Source organism: Amblyomma mixtum, chromosome 1 (genome assembly GCF_055824585.1).
Source record: "Amblyomma mixtum isolate Tamu chromosome 1, ASM5582458v1, whole genome shotgun sequence".
In the NCBI taxonomy this organism is placed as follows: domain Eukaryota; kingdom Metazoa; phylum Arthropoda; class Arachnida; order Ixodida; family Ixodidae; genus Amblyomma; species Amblyomma mixtum.
The window spans coordinates 221,476,063-221,498,475 of NC_143012.1; the positions used below are offsets into that span (position 1 = coordinate 221,476,063).

The following is a 22,413-nucleotide window of genomic DNA, read 5'->3' on the forward strand; positions in this document are numbered from 1 at the left end:
TCTCTGCTCTGTTTCCTTACGAATCACATAAAAACTCTTATAAATGTAGAAGTCTGGTATGTTGTGATCAATCTGATGTGTTATTCCATCCGTGCACTGATCGCTGTTAGTGTGATGGAATGAAGAAATTCGCAAGCAAGCGCACTCACCTGTGCTAGTAATCGAGTCCTATTTCGCCCAGGGCGACCACCTTGGGATGTTCCAGTGCCCTGAGGTGCTCCTCGACATCCTCTGCCTATTGTCGGGCCATGTGAGGGTGGCACCCGAATGCACCCCAGACGCCTTTTTCGGCCAGGATCTTCTGCCACATGTGGTGCTGCAAAGTTTCTTACAAATCAGCCCACGACAAAAAGGAACTAAGTGCATGCTGGTGCTGACCAATGCCCACGAATTCGAGTAACTTATAGAGTGGACCATATGCTCAGCGAAATCTGCCAGCGAAGAGGCATTCGAACTGGGCGTCAAAAAAATCAACACATCACCACCTTAGCGTTTGTATGAAACGAAAGCACCTACCGTGCAGCATAGCACTGAGGGCCCTCTCAGCTTTCATGGTGCCAAGAAGTAAATTAGTACGCCTCGGCTTTCATGCAGTGGAGACATCAGAGCTTAAAGGTGCACTGAAGAGAAATCTGAACTTGTATTTTTGCCGCGGGAACTCGATCTACACGTTCCTAGAATTCTTAGAAACTGCGACTTATTGCCCTGTGTGGCCAATTTCCCTAATTAAATCGAATTAACGTCCGGCTCCCGCCCTTTTTTTTTGAATTCTGCCTCGTACGGTGGGCGGAGTCGACCAACGCGTGGAGTGCCTTTCACCCAGTCCCGCGGCGGCTTGCCGCTCTGCCATCGGCGGAGTAATACGTAGTAGTCCGTAGTAGCAAATAGTCAGCGCGTATTTTTATTTCTGCGGGCTTATTTTGCGGCTATATTATCTGCGAATGAAACTATTTATTCACGGAAAGCTAAAACACAAAATAAAGCGACAGCAAAGCCTCCACGGAGCTGGCTGAAAGGAACTTCACGCGTTGGTCGACTCCGCCCATCGTACGAGGCCGAATTCAAAAAAAAGGGCGGGAGCCGGACGTTAATTCGATTTAATTAGGGAAATCGGCCATACAGGGCAATAAGTTGTAGTTTCTAAGAATGCTAGGAACGTGTAGATCGAGTTCCCGCGGCAAAAAGACAAGTTCAGAATCCTCTTCAGTGCACCTTTAACTTAAAGAATCGCTTCAAATGAACGCGTAGCGCATGGAGAACATTGAGCGCGATAAATAAAGACAGTTGGCAGTAAGCCTCTGAGGACGCATCAAGATAGCACGGTCCTGGGGAAAAGCCAGGATTCGCATCGAGATTTCTTTTGAAGTGGTACCTGTTTAAAAGTCGACGGGTCGCAGAAGTTTGCCACGCAGCCATGGTAGCAGTCCGGGAAAGTGTCTGCGTGCTTGGTACGGAATTGGGCGTAAGAGCCGCGATGACCCACTTTGTAGAAAAGGAAGTCTAGGTGGCAGTGGGTATCCACGAGGCACTTGTGACGACAACTTGTATGGCCACTGTTTGAGTGGCGCCTGTGGGACTGTTGGGGTTGTTGTGCGGGCATCCTCTGTGGATACGGCTGCTGTCTCCTTGCTGAGGAGGACGCAGGGCGGCTCCGGAGAAAAGCTGGATGATCGCGTGACTCGTCTGCGCCGGATTGCGACTTCTGCCGGCTCCTCGTGCTGACAAGAGGCTAGCAGCAGGGCACGGGCGTCTGCTTCATCGTCCTGTAAAGGGAAAAATGGCTAATGCAGACACTGAGACAGAAATATAAAGCAACTACTATCAGCAAAGTGACTCAACCAATTACGCATGTAAAGAGACTTCCGCCGTAATATACGCAGTACAGTCGCGAGTAGAAATGATTAGCTGAGTGACTACAGTGAAGCGGTGAAAATCGTACTGTGCGAATGGCGCGGAGCCGTGCTTAGCGAACACACCTGGCGCTTTTGTTATATGCGTGTTCGTAACCGCAGCGCCGAGCTTTGCTATCTGCCGCTCCTGTGGCACGTAACTAGTGCTAACCGTTTTTTCCCGCGACTGTACCTGTTAAAGGTGCAATGAACAACAATCTGAACTCGTCTTTTTGCCGCGAGAACTCGATCTACACGTTCCGAGCATTCTTAGATACCTCGACTTATTGCCCTGTGTGGCCGATTTCCGTAATTAAATCGGATAAACATCCGGCTCCCGCCTTTTTTTTTTAATTCTGCGCGTAAGTTGGGCGGAGTCGACCAACGCGTGGAGTGCCTTTCAGCCAGCTCCGTGGAGGCTTTGCTATCGCTTTATTTTGTTTTTAAGTTTTCGTGAATAAATAGTTTCATTTGCAGATAACATAGCCGCAAAATAAGCCCGCAGAAATAAAAATACGCGCGGGCTATTTCCTTTCGCATATTACTACGTATTACTCCGCCGATGGCACAGCGGCAAGCCTGCACGGAGCTGGCTGAAAGGCACTCCAAGCGTTGGTCGACTCCGCCCACCTTACGGGGAGAATTAAAAAAAAGGCGGGAGCCAGACGTTAATTCGATTTAATTAGGGACATCGGCCACACAGGGCAATAAGTCGAAGTTTCTAAGAATGTTCAGAACGTGTAGATCGAGTTCCCGCGGCAAAAAGACGAGTTCAGATTCCTCTTCACTGCACCTTTAACCATTCTGCAGAGTGGAGGCACAGTGATAAAAACAAAGTCAAGGCTGTCGTGATGATTACCATTGTGAGATGACAAATGAACTATTATTTGTCCTCAAGAAGTCGCCTCAGCAGGACAAAAAGATGTACTGCGGCATGCTTATATAAACTGTTGAAAGAATGCGTACAAATTGAAAACAAATATGCCAAAGGGCTGGTATTACTTTTGAGGAAGGCAGTAGGGAATGACAACTGTGACATGAAAGGGCCCCTAGATGTTCGCGGTAAAGTAATAGTTTTCAACAGAGAGCTAAGTACCTTGTCTTCTTGCAAACAGTGCGCCCTGTACGTGCTTGGACCGTGCCACACGAGTGCGCTTCTGAGCATGTGAATCTGGTAACCGGGTAGTGTCTCGCATGGGTGTTCCCCGGAAGAAGAGGAAGGCTTCCAGCGCTCGGGGGACTCGTCGTCTGTCGAATGTGGTGTGGAAGCTCCAAGTTGTCGGGCGACGAAACGGCTTCCGCACTCATGCCATGACCATGGTTGACCATCAGACGAGAGAAGGAGGTCAGGAAGTACAAGATCCTCTTGAGAAGTGCAACGTCTAAGCAAGACCGCGCAGTCGTCTGAGGACTGCGAATCATTGTCGCTGTCGGAAAAGTGGTCGTCGCTGCAGGGTTTAGCGAAGGGCGGTTGTGCGGCCATGATCGTGAACCTGCGCAGTTTTTACAGGAGAAGACATGCTTCAAGCGATTCTCTATGTAGACATAGATAGAGTGATAACTTAATGCTGACAGGCAGCCGACGGTACGGCAAGACTAGCTTGATAACGTCTTTCATACGCAAGTTAACATAGGAAGTCGTGATGGAAACACATTGCAGACAACGGCGCAAAAATGCAGTGTACCTTAGCGCATGACGCCTCCGCTGAAATCAAGGCCTTCGCTCGTTACATTTTCACAAAGGCTGCTGCATAACAAGATTTCAAAAACGCAAGGAAAGAACCCCAGCGCTTTGCTGTTTACTTCTGCTTACCCGTGGAATGAACCCAGTAGTCGGACGAAATGTATCGGTGACGACCAGTGCGAGTGTCTTCACTTTTACCCTGGTCTGCTCGATAGCAGCACGGCACAGTACGAACTGTTCTCCTTCTCGAAGAAAGTCCAATTGCCTCTGTGCATGGAAGGGAAGTTCCTAAGAGCCCATATGAGGGAGGGCGAGATATCAGCACGTGGAAAGAAGGAACAAGTTTGGCCAGGAAGTGAACCCTTTCCCCTTTTTCGCTGCCGTTGCTTGTCAATGAAGAATGCGTCATGCTTAGCCTTTCCTTAGTAGAGAGAGGGTAGGCAGATGGATTCTGCACACTCACAAAGAGAACAAGGGAGGTGTAAGACTCAGAGTACTTGCCAACTTTTCCAGGCGGTAGTCTTATGAATCATGCGAGAGTGAGTGAGTGAGTAGAAACTTTATTGATTTATAAGATTTAGCCTGCGGTGGAAGTGTTCAAGTCTTCTCTTCAAGTCTTGAGGTTGCCTCCTTAGCCTTGGGTGGTCCCCTAGTCCAGGGCTCCACTGAGTCTGGCCACCTCGCTTGCGTGTGCTATGAGTGCCCTTTGGGCCTCTAGCTCGCAGCTGGTGAGCCGGCTCTCCCATTGCTCCGCACTTGGTGTGTCGTGTTTGTGGAACGATATGTTTCTGTCGCATTCCCATGTTATGTGGTATAGTGTTGGCCTCGCTTCGCACCAAGGGCATGTGGCGCGGTATTGTGTCGGGAACATCTTGCTTAGTATATATAAGTTGGGGAAGGAGCCTGTCTGTAGCTTCCGCCATTTTGCGGCTTCTTCCTTGCTTAGCTCTTTGTGTGGTGGGGGGTATTTGTATCTTAGCCCCCTGTATAAACTTAGTGTTTCAGAGTACCCAGCCCCTAGGCTAGTCCAGAGCTCCTCCGGGGCTTGTGACCCCCCAGCTCGGATAGTAAGCCCTCGAGCTAGTTCGTCCGCCCTTTCGTTGCCCCAGGCCCCCGCGTGGCCTGGTATCCAAATTATGTTATGTTTCTCTCTCCTCCCCGAGGGTGTCCCCTCGCTGAGGATCCTGAGTGTCGTTTTGCCTACCCTTCCTTTTGTGTAGTTTCGACACGCTTCTTGCGAGTCTGTTAAAATATTCAAGGGTCTCCCCTTTCTATCCCCCTCCCTCATTGCTAGGGCTATCGCTATCTCCTCCGCCTCTGCTACATTTGATGCCCTGGCCGTGAGGCTCGTTATGTGTTCTCCCTGGTGGTTGACGACTACCGCCACCATTTTATTTCCTCGTTCACCATAGTACGGGGAAGCGTCGGTGTATACCGTGCTGTCCCTGTGCCCTATTGTTTTTTCATAGTATTCTGCTCTGGCTCTCCTCCTGCTGGCATGGAGGTTTGGGTCCATGTTGCGGGGGATGGGTTGTACGCTTATGTTTCTTCTTAGTGCGTCTGGTATGTTTGCCCTGTTGTTGTGATGGTTCTCCGTCTCCCGACCCAACCTAGTCAGAAGTGCTCGTCCGGTTCTTGTGTCGCTGAGTCTTTGAAGTTGTGCCTTTATTTGGCATTCACTCAGCTCTTCAAAAGTGTTGTTTAGCCCTAGTTGCATTAGCTTCTCGTTGGACGTGTTCCTTGGTAGAAGTAAGGCTATCTTGTACGCTTTGCGAAGGATAGCTTCTGCTTGCTCTCTTTCAGCTTTGATGGTTACGTGGTATGGTAGTGAGTATGTTATTCGACTGACTATCAGGCTGTTCACCAGTCTGATTGTGTCTTCTTCCTTCATGCCATGCCTTTTGCTGGCTACTCTATTTATCATTCGGCCTACTTGCTCCGCCGCTTTGCGCATGACGCCTCCGCTGAAATCAAGGCCTTCGCTCGTTACATTTTCACAAAGGCTGCTGCATAACAAGATTTCAAAAACGAAAGGAAAGAACCCCAGCGCTTTGCTGTTTACTTCTGCTTACCCGTGGAATGAACCCAGTAGTCGGACGAAATGTATCGGTGACGACCAGTGCGAGTGTCTTCACTTTTACCCTGGTCTGCTCGATAGCAGCACGGCACAGTACGAACTGTTCTCCTTCTCGAAGAAAGTCCAATTGCCTCTGTGCATGGAAGGGAAGTCCCTAAGAGCCCATATGAGGGAGGGCGAGATATCAGCACGTGGAAAGAAGGAACAAGTTTGGCCAGGAAGTGAACCCTTTCCCCTTTTTCGCTGCCGTTGCTTGTCAATGAAGAATGCGTCATGCTTAGCCTTTCCTTAGTAGAGAGAGGGTAGGCAGATGGATTCTGAACACTCACAAAGAGAACAAGGGAGGTGTAAGACTCAGAGTACTTGCCAACTTTTCCAGGAGGTAGTCTTATGAATCATGCGAGAACGTTTTTGCAGGCTAGTTTCTTCATTACTGTTTCTTTTTTTACCGCAGATGGACACCACAGGAAGGATCGGACACGACAGGACAAAACGCTGACCAAGTTCTCTACTTGCAAGCCACATGGGCAATGACGGGAACAAGCTGGAACGATTTCAAAGAAAGGAACGCCTGCAGAACTAGAGCAGAGAGTGGTTGACGAAAAGGGGTGATCCCTTCCCTCTATGTTTTGTTTATGGGTGTTTAACCTCCCAAAGCGACTCAGGCAATGAGGGACGCCCTTTTTCTATGGTCGGGAATAGATCCCTATCTCCATTGTGGCGCCGCTCCCTGCACTGTCACGCTAGCAGAATCATGAGAACTTCGTTAGCGCTCTGTCTAGTGTTGCGAGGTACGGGCTGTGGACTCGGTGAAGGCTAGGAATTGGATCTTTAATAAAAGATTTTGATCCAAAAGAAAAGAGGGCCCCAGGCCCTTGGAAGGTACAGGCTGGCTCCCCGAGCAACTGCTCTCTTCCGCTGCAGGAGGACGACTCTCCTCGTTGACTCCCATGCGTTCCTCTGCTGCTCCCTCGAACGCCGTGCCCACGTGATCAAGCTCCGCGTTCTCGGGAGGAAGCGTCCCTCTGCGCTGACGGTCGCGCTCTCGAACGCCGAGTCCACGCATTCGCGTCCCTGGGCATTTATGTTCGCGTTTTCGAACGCCGAACATGAGACCCGCGTTCGCGACGAGGCCGGCACTCTGCGACGCCGAGTATGGGTCGGAACGCGACACATCACAAACAGTTTCCGGATCTCTGGCCCACAGGCCAGCAGTGTCTTGCAACGTAACAAACTCCTCCCCCCGATGAAGTCCTTCGCCGAGGCTGCGTCCGCAGATGCAGGGTCGGGAGAAGACGCTCCGGACACCAACAGGGCAAATGCATGCGCTCACTACACACACACACACACACACACACACACACACACACACACACACACACACACACACACACACACACACACACACACACACACACACACACACACACACACACACACACACACACACACACACACACACACACACACACACACACACACACACACACACACACACACACACACACACACACACACACACACACACACACACACACACACACACACACACACACACACACACACACACACACACACACACACACACACACACACACACACACACACACACACACACACACACACACACACACACACACACACACACACACACACACACACACACACACACACACACACACACACACACACACACACACACACACACACACACACACACACACACACACACACACACACACACACACACACACACACACACACACACACGTTCGCGGAAACCCTTGGCTGACGGTGCCCAAGCGACGAACGACTGCCAGACGCCTATTTTCCAGGAAAACTCTCCCTGCCTGTTTTTGCTAAACAAGTATTCAGCTCCCGTCAACACATGGCAAAACACACAACAAAAGCGACACGCAACATTGCATTTCAATGTGGTCACAAAAGAAAACGATAAGCACAAGTAGCCTCTCATTTGTGCTCACGGATTAACATTTCAGCCGTGCCCTTCGGGGTCGCGTCCGTCTGGTCGCTGCAGCTGCGGAATCGCGACGAATGAAGTCACCCCTAGAGTTGGACATTCCTTTACCACTGTCTTCGTTTCTGTGTCCCGTCCAGACACTGTGAACGCCTCGGTAGTGCATGCAGTGCCGAACCCTATTATACAACAATGGTCTGCGAGCAATACGATTGCCTGTCCCCCCTTTACACTTTGAGCCGGCTGCACTATTCCCCTTCTGACCCGTCTGCTGACACGGCAGACGCAAACGAGTTCCCTGTGCCTTTTCCTGCAGCCTGGCGCCACAAACTTGCTGTGGTAGCTTTCGACGTCCTCTTTTCCGGGTGATCGTCCCACACTCACTAAGGGTACACTTCTCTCCGGGTTGACGAGCAACTATCTCGCTGGCGTTGCAGCTACGCACTAACTCCACGCAAATGACCGCCGGACGTTTCACTGCCTCTGGGTTATGCGACTCGTACCTCTGAGGATTGTCCTTTTGCGTTTGCGCGTCTGCTTGACTGCCTTTGAGCTCGCCTAGCTCATCTTTGCCATCCACCCTGCGGTGGGACCGTTCTGCACTGCCGCCGCGGTGGCTCAGTGGCTATGGTGCTCAGCTGCTGGCCCGAAAGACGCGGGTTCGATCCCGGCCGCGGCGGCTGAATTTCTTTGGAGGAGAAATTCGAGGCCCGTGTACTGTGCGATGTCAGTGCACGTTAAAGAACCCCAGGTGGTCGAAATTTCCGGAGCCCTCCACTACGGCGTCTCTCATAGCCTTAGTCGCTTTGGGACGTTAAACCCCATAAACCAAACCAAACCAAACCGTTCTGCACTGTTTTGTGCACACTTGTCAAGGCTACCCTCCGTTTCACTTTCGGAACTTATAGATTGAGGCGCATCTACTTCTTTTTCACGCCCATGCCGCTTGGACGCCCGAACAAACTTCTTTCTCGTGGCGTCACAATTATCCAACTCGGCCGTGGTCTGGCGTTCCTTTCCTTTAGGCTTTTTCAAAATCGTCCCCTGCCTTTGAGCCTTTTACCCACTGCGTCAGGTTGTCGTTTAAAGTGCACGCAAATTCCAGAGAACTTTCATTCTGCTTTTTTCTGGATGTCCGAAATCTCCTCCTGAACTCTTCTGTTGAGATCATATACTTCGCGAGCAGGCTTGATTTCACCAGATCATAGTTACCCGCTTCACTAGAACTCAAGCAAGACACAACCTGTGAAGCTTCTCCCGGGAGCGACGCCATCAACTTTTCTGGCCATATGTCGCGGCTAATGAACTGTCTCTCGCACATCCTTTCCAAATTGAGGAGGTAGAGAGCAATGTCATCGCCTACTTTGAACGGCTGAAGCAAGTTCGTCATCTTAACATTATCTCCCTGAGGTGTGACGGCACTTTCACCCCGTTCTAACCTTGCGCGTTCGAGCCTTGCCTTCTCGATTTCGAGCTCAATCTTTTTGTTCTCTCTCTCCGCTTCCAACTCCGCCTGTTTCTTTTCTTTCTCTTTCTGCCTTTCTCGCTCGTCAGCCTTCTCGTTCTCCACTTTTGCCGAAGTTACGCAACCTTCATTCTTTACTGCTTCTCGTGGCATCTCAACTTCAAGCTGCAATCTTTTCAACTCCCGCTCCTGCTCCTCTTTATCCCACTTCTCTTGCTCTGCTGCTACCCGTTGCTCTTCTATTCTTTCCCGCTCATTTTCCTTCTGAACTCGGCATATTTTTCCCCAAGCATCAGTTATCTCGACCTCTTCAAACTCCTCCTCTTCAATTTTATGGCGAATCTCTGGCTTCCGCGTACGTTGGTTTACTTCTAAACCAAGTTCAGCTGCCAACAGCAGCAATTGGTCTTTACTTAATTTCTTTATATCCATGGTTGGCGAGAGCCGACTACAAAACCTGCAAACTAATCACACACCCTGTGGTGAATAAATGCAGTCGATTGCTCAGATAGAACCCAGTTCTAAATCCTCTGGCAATACGTAGTCGCTTCGGCACTCACCCAACCAGGAGCCCTCGATGGCCACCGTGTCTTCCGAAGACAGGAACTGCCAAGTCTGTCGATCCCAGATCGTCAATGTTGCCTTTTAGCGGTTGTATTCACACCTGGCCTTCACGCTGCACTGCGACGAAGGTGACTCCCTGAGCCACTTAGCGGAGCTCTGTTGATCCCGGATCCTCGAAAGCGCTCTCTCGTCAGCAGGCGTCCACCAGCCTTGTCCTTATCCCGCCGCCAGAGAAGCTACACCATGCAGCAAGTCCGGCGATCCCAGATCGTCGCGATTTCCTTTGAGCGGCTTTCTTCACGCCTGGCCTTCATGATGCGCTGCGACGAAGGTGACTCCTTGAGCCACGTAGCGGAGCTCCGTTGATCCCGGATCCTCGAAGACGCTCCCTCGTCAGCAGTTGTCCACCAGCGTTATCCTTACCCCACCGCTGCCACCAGTTTGTTGCGAGGTACGGGCTGTGGACTTGGTGAAGGCTAGGAATTGGGTCTTTAATAAAAAGATTTTGATCCAAAAGAAAAGAGGGCCCCAGGCCCTTGGAAGGTACAGGCTGGCTCCCCGAGCAGCTGCTCTCTTCCGCTGCTGGAGGACGACTCTCCTCGTTGACTCCCGTGCGTTCCTCTGCTGCTCCCTCGAACGCCGTGCCCACGTGATCACGCTCCGCGTTCTCGGGAGGAAGCGTCCCTCTGCGCTGACGGTCGCGCTCTCGAACGCCGTGTCCACGCGTTCGCGTCCCTGGGCATTTATGTTCGCGTTTTCGAACGCCGAACATGAGACCCGCGTCCGCGACGAGGCCGGCACTCTGCGACGCAGAGTATGGGTCGGAACGCGACACATCACAAACAGTTTCCGGATCTCTGGTCCACAGGCCAGCAGTGTCTTGCAACGTAACACTAGTCATGTTCGTTCCTTCCTGTGGTGTCTTTCTCCTGTAACAAATAAAAAAGAATTCTAATCTTATCAATCATATCTGTCTTCCACGAGGTACGGATTGCATTTGAGAGTTACGAATGTTCTAAGAACTCTCTGCTACTCTAATCTCTTGAAGGCTCAGTACAGGAAGCTTCTGATTTCGCCAGCACCCCCCCCCCCCCCCCCCCCCCCCCCCCCCCCCGCTTCCTGTCCTTTCAGTTCTGCCTGGGGACTCCTAAAACAGAGAAACATTTCTCCAGTGGGGGAAGCACACCCCGCTTCGAACTTCTTGCACTTATATCGTATTTATGATAGAAGCGGATTATCTGTACAATGTAGATAGCATAAACAGTCTGACCGATTTCATTTACTCCATAGCCTTACTTAAACCTCTAAATATTGTAACCCGATAGCACCCCAACAATATATGTCGAATGATAGATCCGCCGCATTAAATAAGATATAATGATAAGACCTCATACTATGCGCGAATATTTTCTAATCTAGCCATATTACTCCTAGCATGCGTTGTTCTAAGAACACCAAATTTTATTTCAAACCGGGGGGGCGCACTAATGAATCATACATTATATAGCTTCTGTTTTCGCAAATCGGATTTGCTTTCTTTCTAGAACTTTTCTGCGTCGTTGCCTATTGTGCGGGGCACCACAGTCAGTAACTCTGGAAAGTCAAACATGAAAGTCCACGTTCAAGATTTGTACATCATGTTAATTCGCCTCCCCCTTATGTAATGCCCTCGGGCCCTTAAGGAGAAAATAAATGAAATGAAATCCCTGCTATCTGAACCCAGATAACAGCTTTGCAAAAATTATGACAGGGTAGCTCTTAAGTCGAAGTATATGCACATAAGGGGCAGGTGTAGCGGGAGGATGGCGACCGCCCCTTTGAAACGACAAATTTTCTCTCGGAAAATGTTTTAGTGTAATTTATTTTACCGAAAAAGTTCGAAAGGGCCACGCAGTCAACAGGTCACAGTTTAAGTCTTGGTACCAGCTGCAGACACAAGCGCATAGGAGTGTTACCACGTAAGGAAATGCTCCTATTTTTTTTTTATAGTATCCACTGTGCTCGACGCTACTGCTTGACTGCCTGCTACGAAATATCTCGATGTTCACAGTCTTACCGCGCGTTTCACACGAGGCCTTACTCAAACTCTCATGTTAAGAAAAGACTGGCATAAGGAAGGCGCATACAGATCAACGGCAACGCCCTAAGGAACTCAAGTGCACGTCCCAATCCTTCTTAATAGCTTACATATTGTTACCATTCTCGACAGTAGCGCATTACCAAGGGTTATCTCGGTTCTTTTTCCGTCGTTAGTATAAATAGAAGTACTATCAGCAAGAAATGAAACGCGAACAAGACTACTGAACCACGGACTGCAAAATTAGCAGCTCTTAGCCAGGGGAAGCTGAATACTAGCTCCTGCTATATTCATTTTGAAGGCGCGAAGACTCTTCGTTAGAAGTGTTATTCAACCACGCTTGTATTTGCAATACAGGAGCTAACACGTTGGTGTTTTTGTGTTGCCACCTACGTTTTCTTGTTCGCGTTTCATTCGCATGCTTTTGGGCTACTTGGTTCTTTACAAAATTTTTGAATGGCGCAAAGGAACAAACACAGGAAGGCACTTATTAATAGCCAGCTACAGCGATTATATATATCTGTAGGCGAGATTTTCCAACCATGTTTCAACAATTTTGTTACGCCCACTGAGGCTGATAGCCCGTCGACATTGTGTTCTGCGATGAAGATTACGAAAACTGGTATAGATGCAGTGAACCAAAATTTCTGGGAAAAATAATTACAAGATGGGCAGCGACGTGCGCGTCTTGATGTGATTATAGTCCGTCAAGGGACCTCCTTCCAGCCAATGGTATCGGCCGATTCTCATGGCCTTGCTAGTGTGACAAAGCAAGGAGATCAAAGGGGATAATCCCTACCCTCTGTGGTCTGGTACAGACCCCCTCTCCACTGTGACGCCGCATCCTGCATTGTCACGCTATCAGGGTCATTCGAATCGGTCAATGGTAAGTGTCCTTTGACGAGGAAAAGCCGCCGCGTTTTAAGTTGAATTCGACTGTAGCACCTCCCTGCTCCTGGAAACGCATTCCTCCGGCACGAAGAACCTGACGTCAGGGGCATGTCCTCATGCGCAAAGCCGGGAATTTTGCGTTGCCCCACCGCCTTTCTAGGAACCTATGCAGTGAACACCGCCTAAGGCTATATGTTTGCTGTCCACGCGTAGTAGATGAGTTCTTCCGTGAGCCTGCTTTCTTCGCCAGCCGCGTTCTGATTGCCGATTGGAACCCGCCTGTATTGTAGATGCGTGCCGTGGCCGTCGCACGCGATAGCCGCGCGAAGCTGCCTCATGAAGGACGGTCAATTGAGCTGTTTATGGGTACTACAGCCGTTCGTGACAAGGGCGCAATGACGAAAATTAGCCGCGGGTTGGGTTCTTATTTATTTTATACCTGATGGACAGAGAGTGATGGGTGACAGTGGCGCTTCGCTAGTAGTAGTAAAGTAATAAAGTATTAACGCGACATCGTTAAAGGCACTGTTGCCCAGAAGATTTGATGCTGGCGTTGTCGGCGTCATGGTTGCGAGCGAAAAATCATGAGCACGACTCTGGCAGGCGGTGCCCCGAGAGCAACCTAGGAGGGAGGTGGGCCACCTGGGTCACGTGACCTTATAACGTCATCAGAACCTGCCCACCATAGCAATGGCAATTCACGATCAGTTGCTCGCGAAGAACAACCTGGGTCGAACAAGGCCCAACGCTCGGAGCTCATGCCGTCGCAGGGCAGTGGCGCATCGCTTGACCGCTGCACCAATGCGCCAGGAGGGGTATGAGGACTCCAAGGGTTCTATGAATGTAAAGTAGAGAATGACCTTCTGCATATGTGGGAATTAACCCGTTACGCTACGGCGTCCATCCGTCAGCTGCTCCACGTAGGCGCCAGAGGCGGCCTGTGTGGAGCAGCTGACGGATGGACGGAGAAGAGTGGCGCCTGGGCCTGGTGGTTGGGGCTCTTGACGACGGATGTCCGGGTCTGGTGGCCCGGACGTCTGCCGCTGAGGCCCAAGCCCGGAACTCGGGGAGCCAGCAGAACTCGTCCACGTCCGTCGCCCACCGCGCTCTCCTCTTCTCTGCCACGTAATCTTCCTCCACCTGTTCCGCCGTACCCCGCCGCACGCGCTCATCGTGCTTTTTCGTCTTCTGCCTCACAATCGACGCTGGGTGGCGCTATCTCCTAACAGAAGGCCCCCTCTTCGGAAGTTTTTTCCAAGGGAAAGAACTCACCTTCAGGAGAGCGACCCCAGACGCGTTGGACGATCGCACCACAGAACACCACACCACAGCGCGCACACTACACGCCACACTCAATACGACGGTCGTCAATGTTCGATACACAGACATTCGCACACACAGCAAAGAGCGTATATGAAAAGGAAACGTAAAGCGTCCATAGAGGGGCGAAGAAACACGGAAGGCATAAAAAGTAGGTAGCCGACACTCAAAAAACAAACATGAACAAACACAGACAATGCCAACAAGAACAGGTGTGGGCTACATTATTCCGTATTCCATTCTTCACATCAGACCACTTCACCGTCGCGAGAACTCTTTCAGCTAGTACTTCCGTTTTCCTTTGTGAAACCGGTTTCTCCAAGCAGACCTCGGTCTCCACCATGATTTTAAATGTTGCCGTCCTACGATGTTATTTACTCTGTTCTCCCTTGCCTTCGACACAGTCCGTTGACACGTATCACACGATCTGACATAACTCTTAATGTCAGCCTGTACACCGGGCCAATAAACTCACTGAGCACCTTAGCGATCGTTTTGCGTATCCCTCGATGACCGGATAATGCGCTCTCATGCGCCGACATGAGGACTTGCGTGCGTAAGCACTTCGGTACCACCGCTTGCTCAACGACTCGGCCGGGACATACTTGGTATGTTCGGAAAAGAACCCCGTCATCTGTATGAAAAGTATGGGCTGTCTGTCCCTTGCCACGAAATGTTTCCCCAACTTTTTGCGACACACCTCTAAGGTCGGGTCTTCTTCCTGTTTGAGGCGAAACTCCGGCCGTGACAAGTGGAGTGTGTTAAGAGTGGAGCTTTTGCTACTCTCTGAAACTTTCGCTGTCACCGTAAGGGAAGGAACAGAGACCGAACTGGTCATGGCAAGGGAAACTGCCTGATCAGTTAGAACTGACGGGTCGACCGAGAATGGAGCTTTAGCGCCAGGGACATTGCCTATTATGATGTCGTACAGGGGTGCAGACAAGCACCGCGCGATGGCCTTACCCGAAAAGTATGGTGAAGAAATCACCACCTCCGCTTCCGGAACTTCTACACGGGTCCCATTGGCCAATAATAATGTAGCCTTTTTCCCTGTAAGTGCCGCTGCCGGTACAAGGGAGTCATGCACAACAATGCCGGTGCTGCCCGTATCTCGTAATACCGAACCAGGCTGGCCGAACACCTCACCGTGCCCCACGGGCATAGCAGTTTCCACCGGGTTGGAAGGACAGACCATCTCCCCCAACTGGCCCTCTACGCGCGTTACCTCTACAGGGTTATCGGGATGTGAATATCGAGGTGTCATGCAACAGGCGCACTCCTCACGGTCTCCTGGTCTCTTAGCTCTGCATGACTGGGCATCATGTCTTACCTCGCGGCACCAGGTGCAATACAATTGCCTCGGCTTCGTCCGACAATCCGACGCCTTGTGCCCAGTCTTCTCGCAAAGAAAACATGGAAGGCGGGACTGTGGACCTTAAATCTCGTCTTTGGCTTTACCTACTTTAAAGCCCAACAAGTTATTTTGCCGTTGTGCTTCGAGAAAATGATCGGCAGCCTCCACCAGCTTGCAAACTGTCTTGCCCTCCCGCTCACGTAAGAAAAGGGCTAAACGGGAATGACAGTTGTTCAGGAATTGCTCGCTCACGACCATCTCGCGAACCACCTCAAAAGTGCGGCCTTCTCCCCGCATCTCGACCCAACGGTCAAAGAAACTAAACAACCTGGCAGCATATTGCGAGGCCGTTTCGCCATCCTGGGGCTTGCTCTGGCGAAACTTTTCTCGGTACCCTTCCGCGGTAAACCTAAACCTCTGAAGCAAGGCAAGCTTCGCTTTGTCATAGTCCACGGAATCCTCAGGTGAGAGCCGACCGAAGACCCTAAGTGCTTCGCCGCCAAGGCACAAGCTCAACGCCGTTGCCCACTTTTCTTTTGGCCAGCCCTGCCCCGTGGCCACATGCTCAAACCTCTTTAAGTAGGCATCGAGGTCATCCCGCGCTTCATTGAACTGTGGTATGAGACTGTGCGGGTTATGAAGCTAGCCGGTGCGACGCCACGCTCTCCACGGTCACTCGGAGGATTTGCGCCACCCTCCATGAGCCTTATTTGTAGCTGCAAGTTCCGCGCCTCTAACTCCAAACGTTCCTTCGCAGCCTCACGCCCCGTCTCTAAATTCCGTGCCTCTAACTCCAATCTCTGCTTCTCCGTCTCTAAATTCCGTGCCTCTAACTCCAATTTCTGCTTCGCAGCTTCACCCTCCGTCTCTAAATTCCGTGCCTCTAACTCCAATCTCTGCTTGCTTCGTAGCTTCACGCTCAGCGTTTCTCTCTTCCCGTGGCTTACGAAGCGCCGCCGCGGTGGCTCAGTGGTTATGGTGCTCGGCTGCTGACCCGAAAGACGCGGGTTCGATCCCGGCCGCGGCGGTTGAATTTCTTTGGAGTCCAGAGGCCCGTGTACTGTACGATGTCAGTGCACGTTAAACCCCGGGTGGTCGAAATTTCCGGAGCCCTGCACTATACGGCGTCTCTCATAGCCGTCGCTTTGGGATGTTAAACCCCATAAACCAAACCAAACCTTACGAAGCTCGTCCTCCACCCACGCTCGAAACTCCGCGCCGCGCAAGCCCATGCGCTCGCCTAAAGCAACCAACTCTGAACAACATTCGTCTAGGTGGTGTTGCTCTGAAGCGCTCATACTGTGCCTAAATTAACACAACAGGCAAAGAAATAAAAACCGACCTCGTCCTGTCGTAGCGGACGCCAAATTTCTGAGGATGCGGAAGATTGCAGGTTCAATTTACACATACACTAATAGTATAAGCAATAAACGAGGCGGCTTTTATAGGAAAGGAAACTAATTTCGGTATGGGCGTGAAAAGAGGAAAGAGACAAGAGAGCAACCCAACAACACAAGGAAAAAACACGGGAGAACAGAACAAAATCCTCGCGAGAAATACAGGAAAAAGAAAGTCAAAAAGGAAAGGCACACTAATTGTCTCTCATACGAGCATCGAGGACTGGCTGGGTGTCGGACAGTCAGGCAGTCTCTGGGCGTTCCAGTGTCGATGCACTGTTGCCGGCGTTTCCCACGTTGGCCTTCAACGCTACCGCAGCGTCAGCGTCTGTGGGCTCCCAGCACGGTTCCCAGGTCTGGTAGCCCGGGTACGCCACGTAGGCGCCAGAGGCGGCCTGCGTGGAGCAGCTGACGGGTGGACGGAGAAGAGTGGCACCTGGGCCTGGTGGCTGAGGCTCTCGACGACGGATGTCCGGGTCTGGTGGCCAGAACGTCTGCGGCTGAGGCCCAAGCCCGGAACTCGGGGAGCCAGCAGAACTCGTCCACGTCCGTCGCCCACCGCGCTCTCCTCTTCTCTGCCACGTAATCCTCTTCCACCTGTTCCGGCGTACCCCTCCGCACGCGCTTCTCGTGCTTTTTCGTCTTCTGCCTCACAATCGACGCTGGGTGGCGCTATCTCCTTACAGGCGTCATACCCTTCAGACAGGGGTTAAGTGTCACCTCCCATTTTTTTAGAGCGCAGCTCTTTGGCGTCCGTTCCTGGGTTTCGCGTCGTCGTCGGCGTCGGCGTCGGCGTCGGCGTCGGCCTCGTAACCAGCTCCGCCCCCAATGTAACGCTTTTCAATTGGTCGAAATGCTCGTGACGTCACAGTGCGCGAATTTCAAATGGGGCCAATTGTACTTTGGCTAGTAACCATGCAACCAATCAAAGGGATCGTATAGTGATGCTGCAACTAAGTTGGACTGAGTTCAGTTAATTGCTTAATTAATCAATTAGCCTAATTAATATAGAGGAGAATGAAGAGGTCAGAAGAAAAGAAAAGAAAGACGCGCGCCGCAGCGACAACAGCGTCCGCGGAAGGAGACGCTGCTGAAAAAAAAACAGATAAGTACGAAGCCGCATTCCCTCCACCACCACCACGCACTTCCCCACTCAGTAAGACGTTGCTCGTTTCATATACGTTGTGTCGAACATCCTAGACAGTTCCAACAATTGACAGGTTAATGACAGAACACGATGGATAGAAATACAATAATATAAATATGAAATAGCTAATTAACCTTTCTAGTTAGACCGCATAAATCAATAAAACCGAGAACGAAATTGGTCGAGTTGGGGAATCGAACCAGGGTCTCCGGAGTGCGATACGAGCACGCTAGCCACTCCGTAATGCCAGCTGAATGGTTTGGAATGAACAAAGGCGCGTCTAGCTAATACGGCGTCTTCGTTCACTCCCATCTTCCCCCTTTCCCTTACGGCGAGGTGCAGGTGTCCACCCAGATATGCGAGACAGATACATTTCCTTTCCTCAAAAAATAAATTTACCGTCCAGCAAGGCGTACAGCCGAATTGGCGATGGCGTTCTGTGGACTCCCTGGCAGCGTTGCAAGACGCTGTCGCGTTCCACACTTACAGGCGAAGCTTAACATGTTAACCACACATCAGTAACACACGCAGACAGCCAATGGACGCGTCATTCGCTGGCAGCACTTGATTCATCATTCACAACAACATTCTTAACGTACGCTCCCTTGCCGCACATGCCAAGGACGTACACCACGATCACATTCTGCGCCATTCCTCTGTACTTTGCTTTGCTGAAACCTGGATGGATCCCGAAGAGCCTCTCGAAATCATAGATTTCTTATACTGCTGTGGTGCTCGCAGAGACCACAACAGAGCGGCGGGAGTCGCTATCTACTTGCGCACAGGTCTCTCTGCAATACCAGTCGAAATGTTTGGCACGTCACATGAAGTTGGCGAACTGTGCGCCGCAAAGTTGCCCAACGGCTTGCTGGTAGTAGCTGCCTACTTCGCCCCTACCGCACTCACGAAAGACGTCGTGCACTTCCTGCAACTCGCATTAACCGTCCATCGATCCACAGCGATGTTAGTAGTGGGGGACTTTAATGTTGACATAAAGACAAACAGCAATTTCCTAACACTTATGCGGGAGAACATCCCGTTCCTCTCGCTCGTAACGCGTCCCACGGCTGTGACAACCTCGCGAGGCACTTGTATAGATCTCGTCTTTGAGATGGTTTGGTTGATGGGGTTTAACGTCCCAAAGCGACTAAGGCTATGAGAGACGCCGTAGTGGAGGGCTCCGGAAATTTCGACCACCTGGGGTTCTTTAACGGGCACTGACATCGCACAGCACACGGGCCTCTAGAATTTCGCCTCCATAGAAATTCAACCACGACGGCCGGGATCGAACCCGCGTCTTTTGGGTCAGCAGCCGAGCACCATAACCGCTGAGCCACCGCGGCGGCCTTCGTCTTTGAGAATCAAGCATTGGTGTACCAAGTCGAACATATATCAGTCTATTTCTCCAACCACAAAGCTTCCTTCATGACTGTCAAGAACTGTTAGTGGAGTCTTTGTTAAAGGAATACGTGTGAAAAATAAAAAAAAAATTCTGTGATAGCGCATACTTGTGTTGCTCGATTTCTTTGCCTCAATCTATCGAAAAGGTGAAACAGCTTATTTGCTGCGCTCAAATTTCGCATTAGGAAGTAACGTAATCGTCGGTAATTTTTTTTTTGCCATCGGTGCGAAGTATATTCGAAACACGGCTGAATAACGGAATGAAATAACTCTACAGCAGATACTTGAAAAAGGAATGCATCTTTGGTTGCGAGGACACCAGAAAGCGGAGTCGAAGTGCATGTAAATACTTGGTCATCCGCCGAATATGTTTCGAAAATTTCGCGCACGTTTCTTTGTTTTCTTACCATCTGGCACTGCTAGCAAAGACAGTAAGAAATTGTCTCTCTCCCGACGGCACACGAGGCTCAGGCTTGCGTTTCATCGTACTGTCACTCCCTGCGGCGTCTGCTTCTGTTCGGGCCATTATAAAATATCCGCCCAATTTACTCACAGAGTATCACTGGGCTGTAATTAAAGCCCTTGGTTTTTGTAAAAAAACCCGGTTTGATCTGAATGGTTAAGTTTCTGAAAAAACGGGTGAACCCTTTTCTACCCTAAACTGCAGTGAACCGGAGAAAAAGTTGGATGCATAGCGCGCAAAATAGTAGGCGTTTTGTAGTTATCGTAAAAGGATGCTTGGAGTTAATTGTTTATTTAATATCGTTTTCAGCGCCAGCCATCCTTCAGACGTGTGCTTTGGGAGGAAGAAGCCAGCAAACGTCAATTACTCAAACGTCCTAGGGGTATCAATTTATGAACCGCTACCGATGCTAATGACGTCGCTCTCCAAAGTTGCTGCGCGTTTAAAATGGAGCCTCTCTGTGATCAACTGCTGAATCTGCATAGAATTGAACGCGGCGAAATAATTTTATGAGTACGAAAGAATATCCAACCTTAAACACTTTCTTGGTGTGTTCTGTAATATGCTTCATGTTTGGAAATAAACTAAGCATAAACAGACCTTATAATTCAGGCAGCGCACAAAAATTACCGCCCATAGTGGAGCATTTCAGCAGGGAAAAATAACAAAGAAAAGTTTGAATTCAGTAATTTGTGTTCATTACCCTGATTAGTACCCGAATTTTGGGTCGAAAAACAACTTCCGATTTTTGCCTCCGGAATTCTCCAGAAAAAAAATTATAGTAATAAACAGACGGCCGAAGACGCTACATAAATTGCGTTCCACGTCGGTGACATAGAAACGAGCTTGATGTCTTGCTAACTGCATGTGCACATGGCGTGACCTGTCATTGCATAAAGCATTTATGCGTGAACATCGCAGTTACAACAGAAATCGTATATGACGCAGGTAAGACTGTTTACTCAGTAAAATATTCGTGAACAGCGAGGAGTAGCCAGTTAGAAGGATACCAAGGCGGCTCTAATCGCGAGATGAAAGGTAGAGGCGAAGGGCGTGACGCATGCAGGGTGAGCGAAGAGCAATGCCGATATTATTGCGAAAGCAATACTACTTGCATTTTCAAGCCTTTGCCGTGACGCGGCGGTGCCACCATTGACCTTTCGCATGACATCTGTGTGACGTCACGCCGAAGAGCTGGGCGACCATCTCGCGCCGTCCGTGTGCGACGGCGGTGAACATGAAGATTGGATTGGATTGAATTAGATTGGATTAGCTTGGACTAGATTAGATTAGAGTGGATTGGATTAGATTACATTAGATTACATTGGAGTGTATTATATTAGATTACATTAGATTATATTAGATTAGATTGGATTGGATTGGATTTGATAACAGATGCATCGCCACAAGTCTAACCACAAGCACCACCACCAGCTACACTACCAGCTGAACCATGGCGTAGGTACGGATATTGCTTTCGCAATTACCGCGGGCTTAACCAAGCTAAGCCACAGCGAATTTAAGTTTCAACTCTCTCCCTTACCTGTGGTACTATCGGATTCTAGAATAACGAGCTGTCGCAGAACGTTCCCTCACGCACGTACTACGTGTGCACCCTCAGCGCAAAGCCAAATGGCCGCATTTTCCCACCCTGCTTGAGCAGACACGCCGTCGCATCTGTCTGCCCCGAGAAGAACAACACTGGAAATCGCGGCCTGGACGTAGCAATAAAGCGCATGCATGAAACAGCAGTGATGGCCTGCAGGGCACGTGTCTGCCCAGCCGTGCTTCATTTCGACCACCACTGGTGGGCGACGATTTTCATTTATGTAAATTGGGAATAAGCCCCGGCGTAAATATTGTTCACCGACGATCGCTTGAAAAACAAGTTAGCTGCGGCTTTAAGAGAAACCGTAACTACTCTCTTCTGGTGCCATTTATCCTAGCTACATATATGTACCGGCTGCGGGGGTATCTTGGCGTCTCCGTTAAACATGCCAATCGGCCACTACTGATTGTAAACGTGGCATGCATTGAATCGCGCAGAATACAGATGTTCATTAGATTTTTGAAAAGCACCTGTACAGCCGTGTGTAACCTTGGAAGAAAGTGCTGCCCTCAAGGCTGGTTCTCATTTTACCGGGGTCAATATCACCGCTCACACTTTGTCCTCAAGAAAAAATCCCAGAGGTTGAAATGCGCACTAGAAACAGTGATAGCCTTACTCCGAAGTTTTACAATTAAAAGTTTGATTATCATGAAAATATAAATCAGGATGAAAAAAAAGCAACAGGAAACAGAGAAGCGAAAAAACAGCTACCACCCTAGTCCTATCGTTTCTATTTTTCGTCATGTTCCTCTCTAAAGCTGCTTTAAATTTTCACAACGAGTAACAGCGAGCCTTCACTGATATTTTAATTAAATTGATCGTTCATTCCCTCCAGAACTTAGAACCGAGCAGGAATGTATGCTGGTTTGCCTCGCCTTTGACAGCAGAGTTCAAGCACTGCGGCTGAAAGAAAATGCCACTGCTTTAACACTTCCTGCCCGTACTGTGTGTTAGATAATAATGATTTTTTACAGTCGGGTTCTTAGAGGGGGGGGGGGGGGGGGGAGTGAGGTGAGACGTAGGCCTTTGATCGAACTTCGCTACGTGGCAGATGAGTTGCGATTGTTGTTGATCTTGATTTTGCTGGAACAATGCTC

At 50.1% G+C, this 22,413-nt stretch overlaps 1 protein-coding gene across 10 annotated transcripts in view; it reads right to left on the bottom strand.

Moving 5' to 3' along the window:
- LOC149370983 (uncharacterized) overlaps positions 1-17,256 on the bottom strand; it is a 43,651-nt gene extending 26,395 nt beyond the window's left edge. For 3 of the 10 annotated variants that reach the window (XR_016286509.1, XR_016286508.1, XR_016286504.1), the window contains exons 1-6: positions 13,898-17,256; positions 9,654-10,586; positions 3,703-5,783; positions 2,986-3,382; positions 1,373-1,763; positions 150-316 (exon numbers count right to left, since the gene is read on the bottom strand). Coding sequence is in view for 2 of the 10 variants with exons in the window: in XM_089564154.1 (XP_089420280.1) it covers positions 1,501-1,753; positions 2,986-3,382; positions 3,703-3,982 (930 nt within the window). In the remaining 8 variants the exon portion in view is untranslated. Of the gene's footprint in view, positions 1-149; positions 317-1,372; positions 1,764-2,985; positions 3,383-3,702; positions 5,784-9,653; positions 10,587-13,897 lie in introns of those variants that run through there. The other 7 variants (XR_016286505.1, XR_016286507.1, XR_016286510.1 and 4 more) reach the window with 7 other exon arrangements.
- Between the last annotated feature and the right edge of the window lie 5,157 nt (positions 17,257-22,413).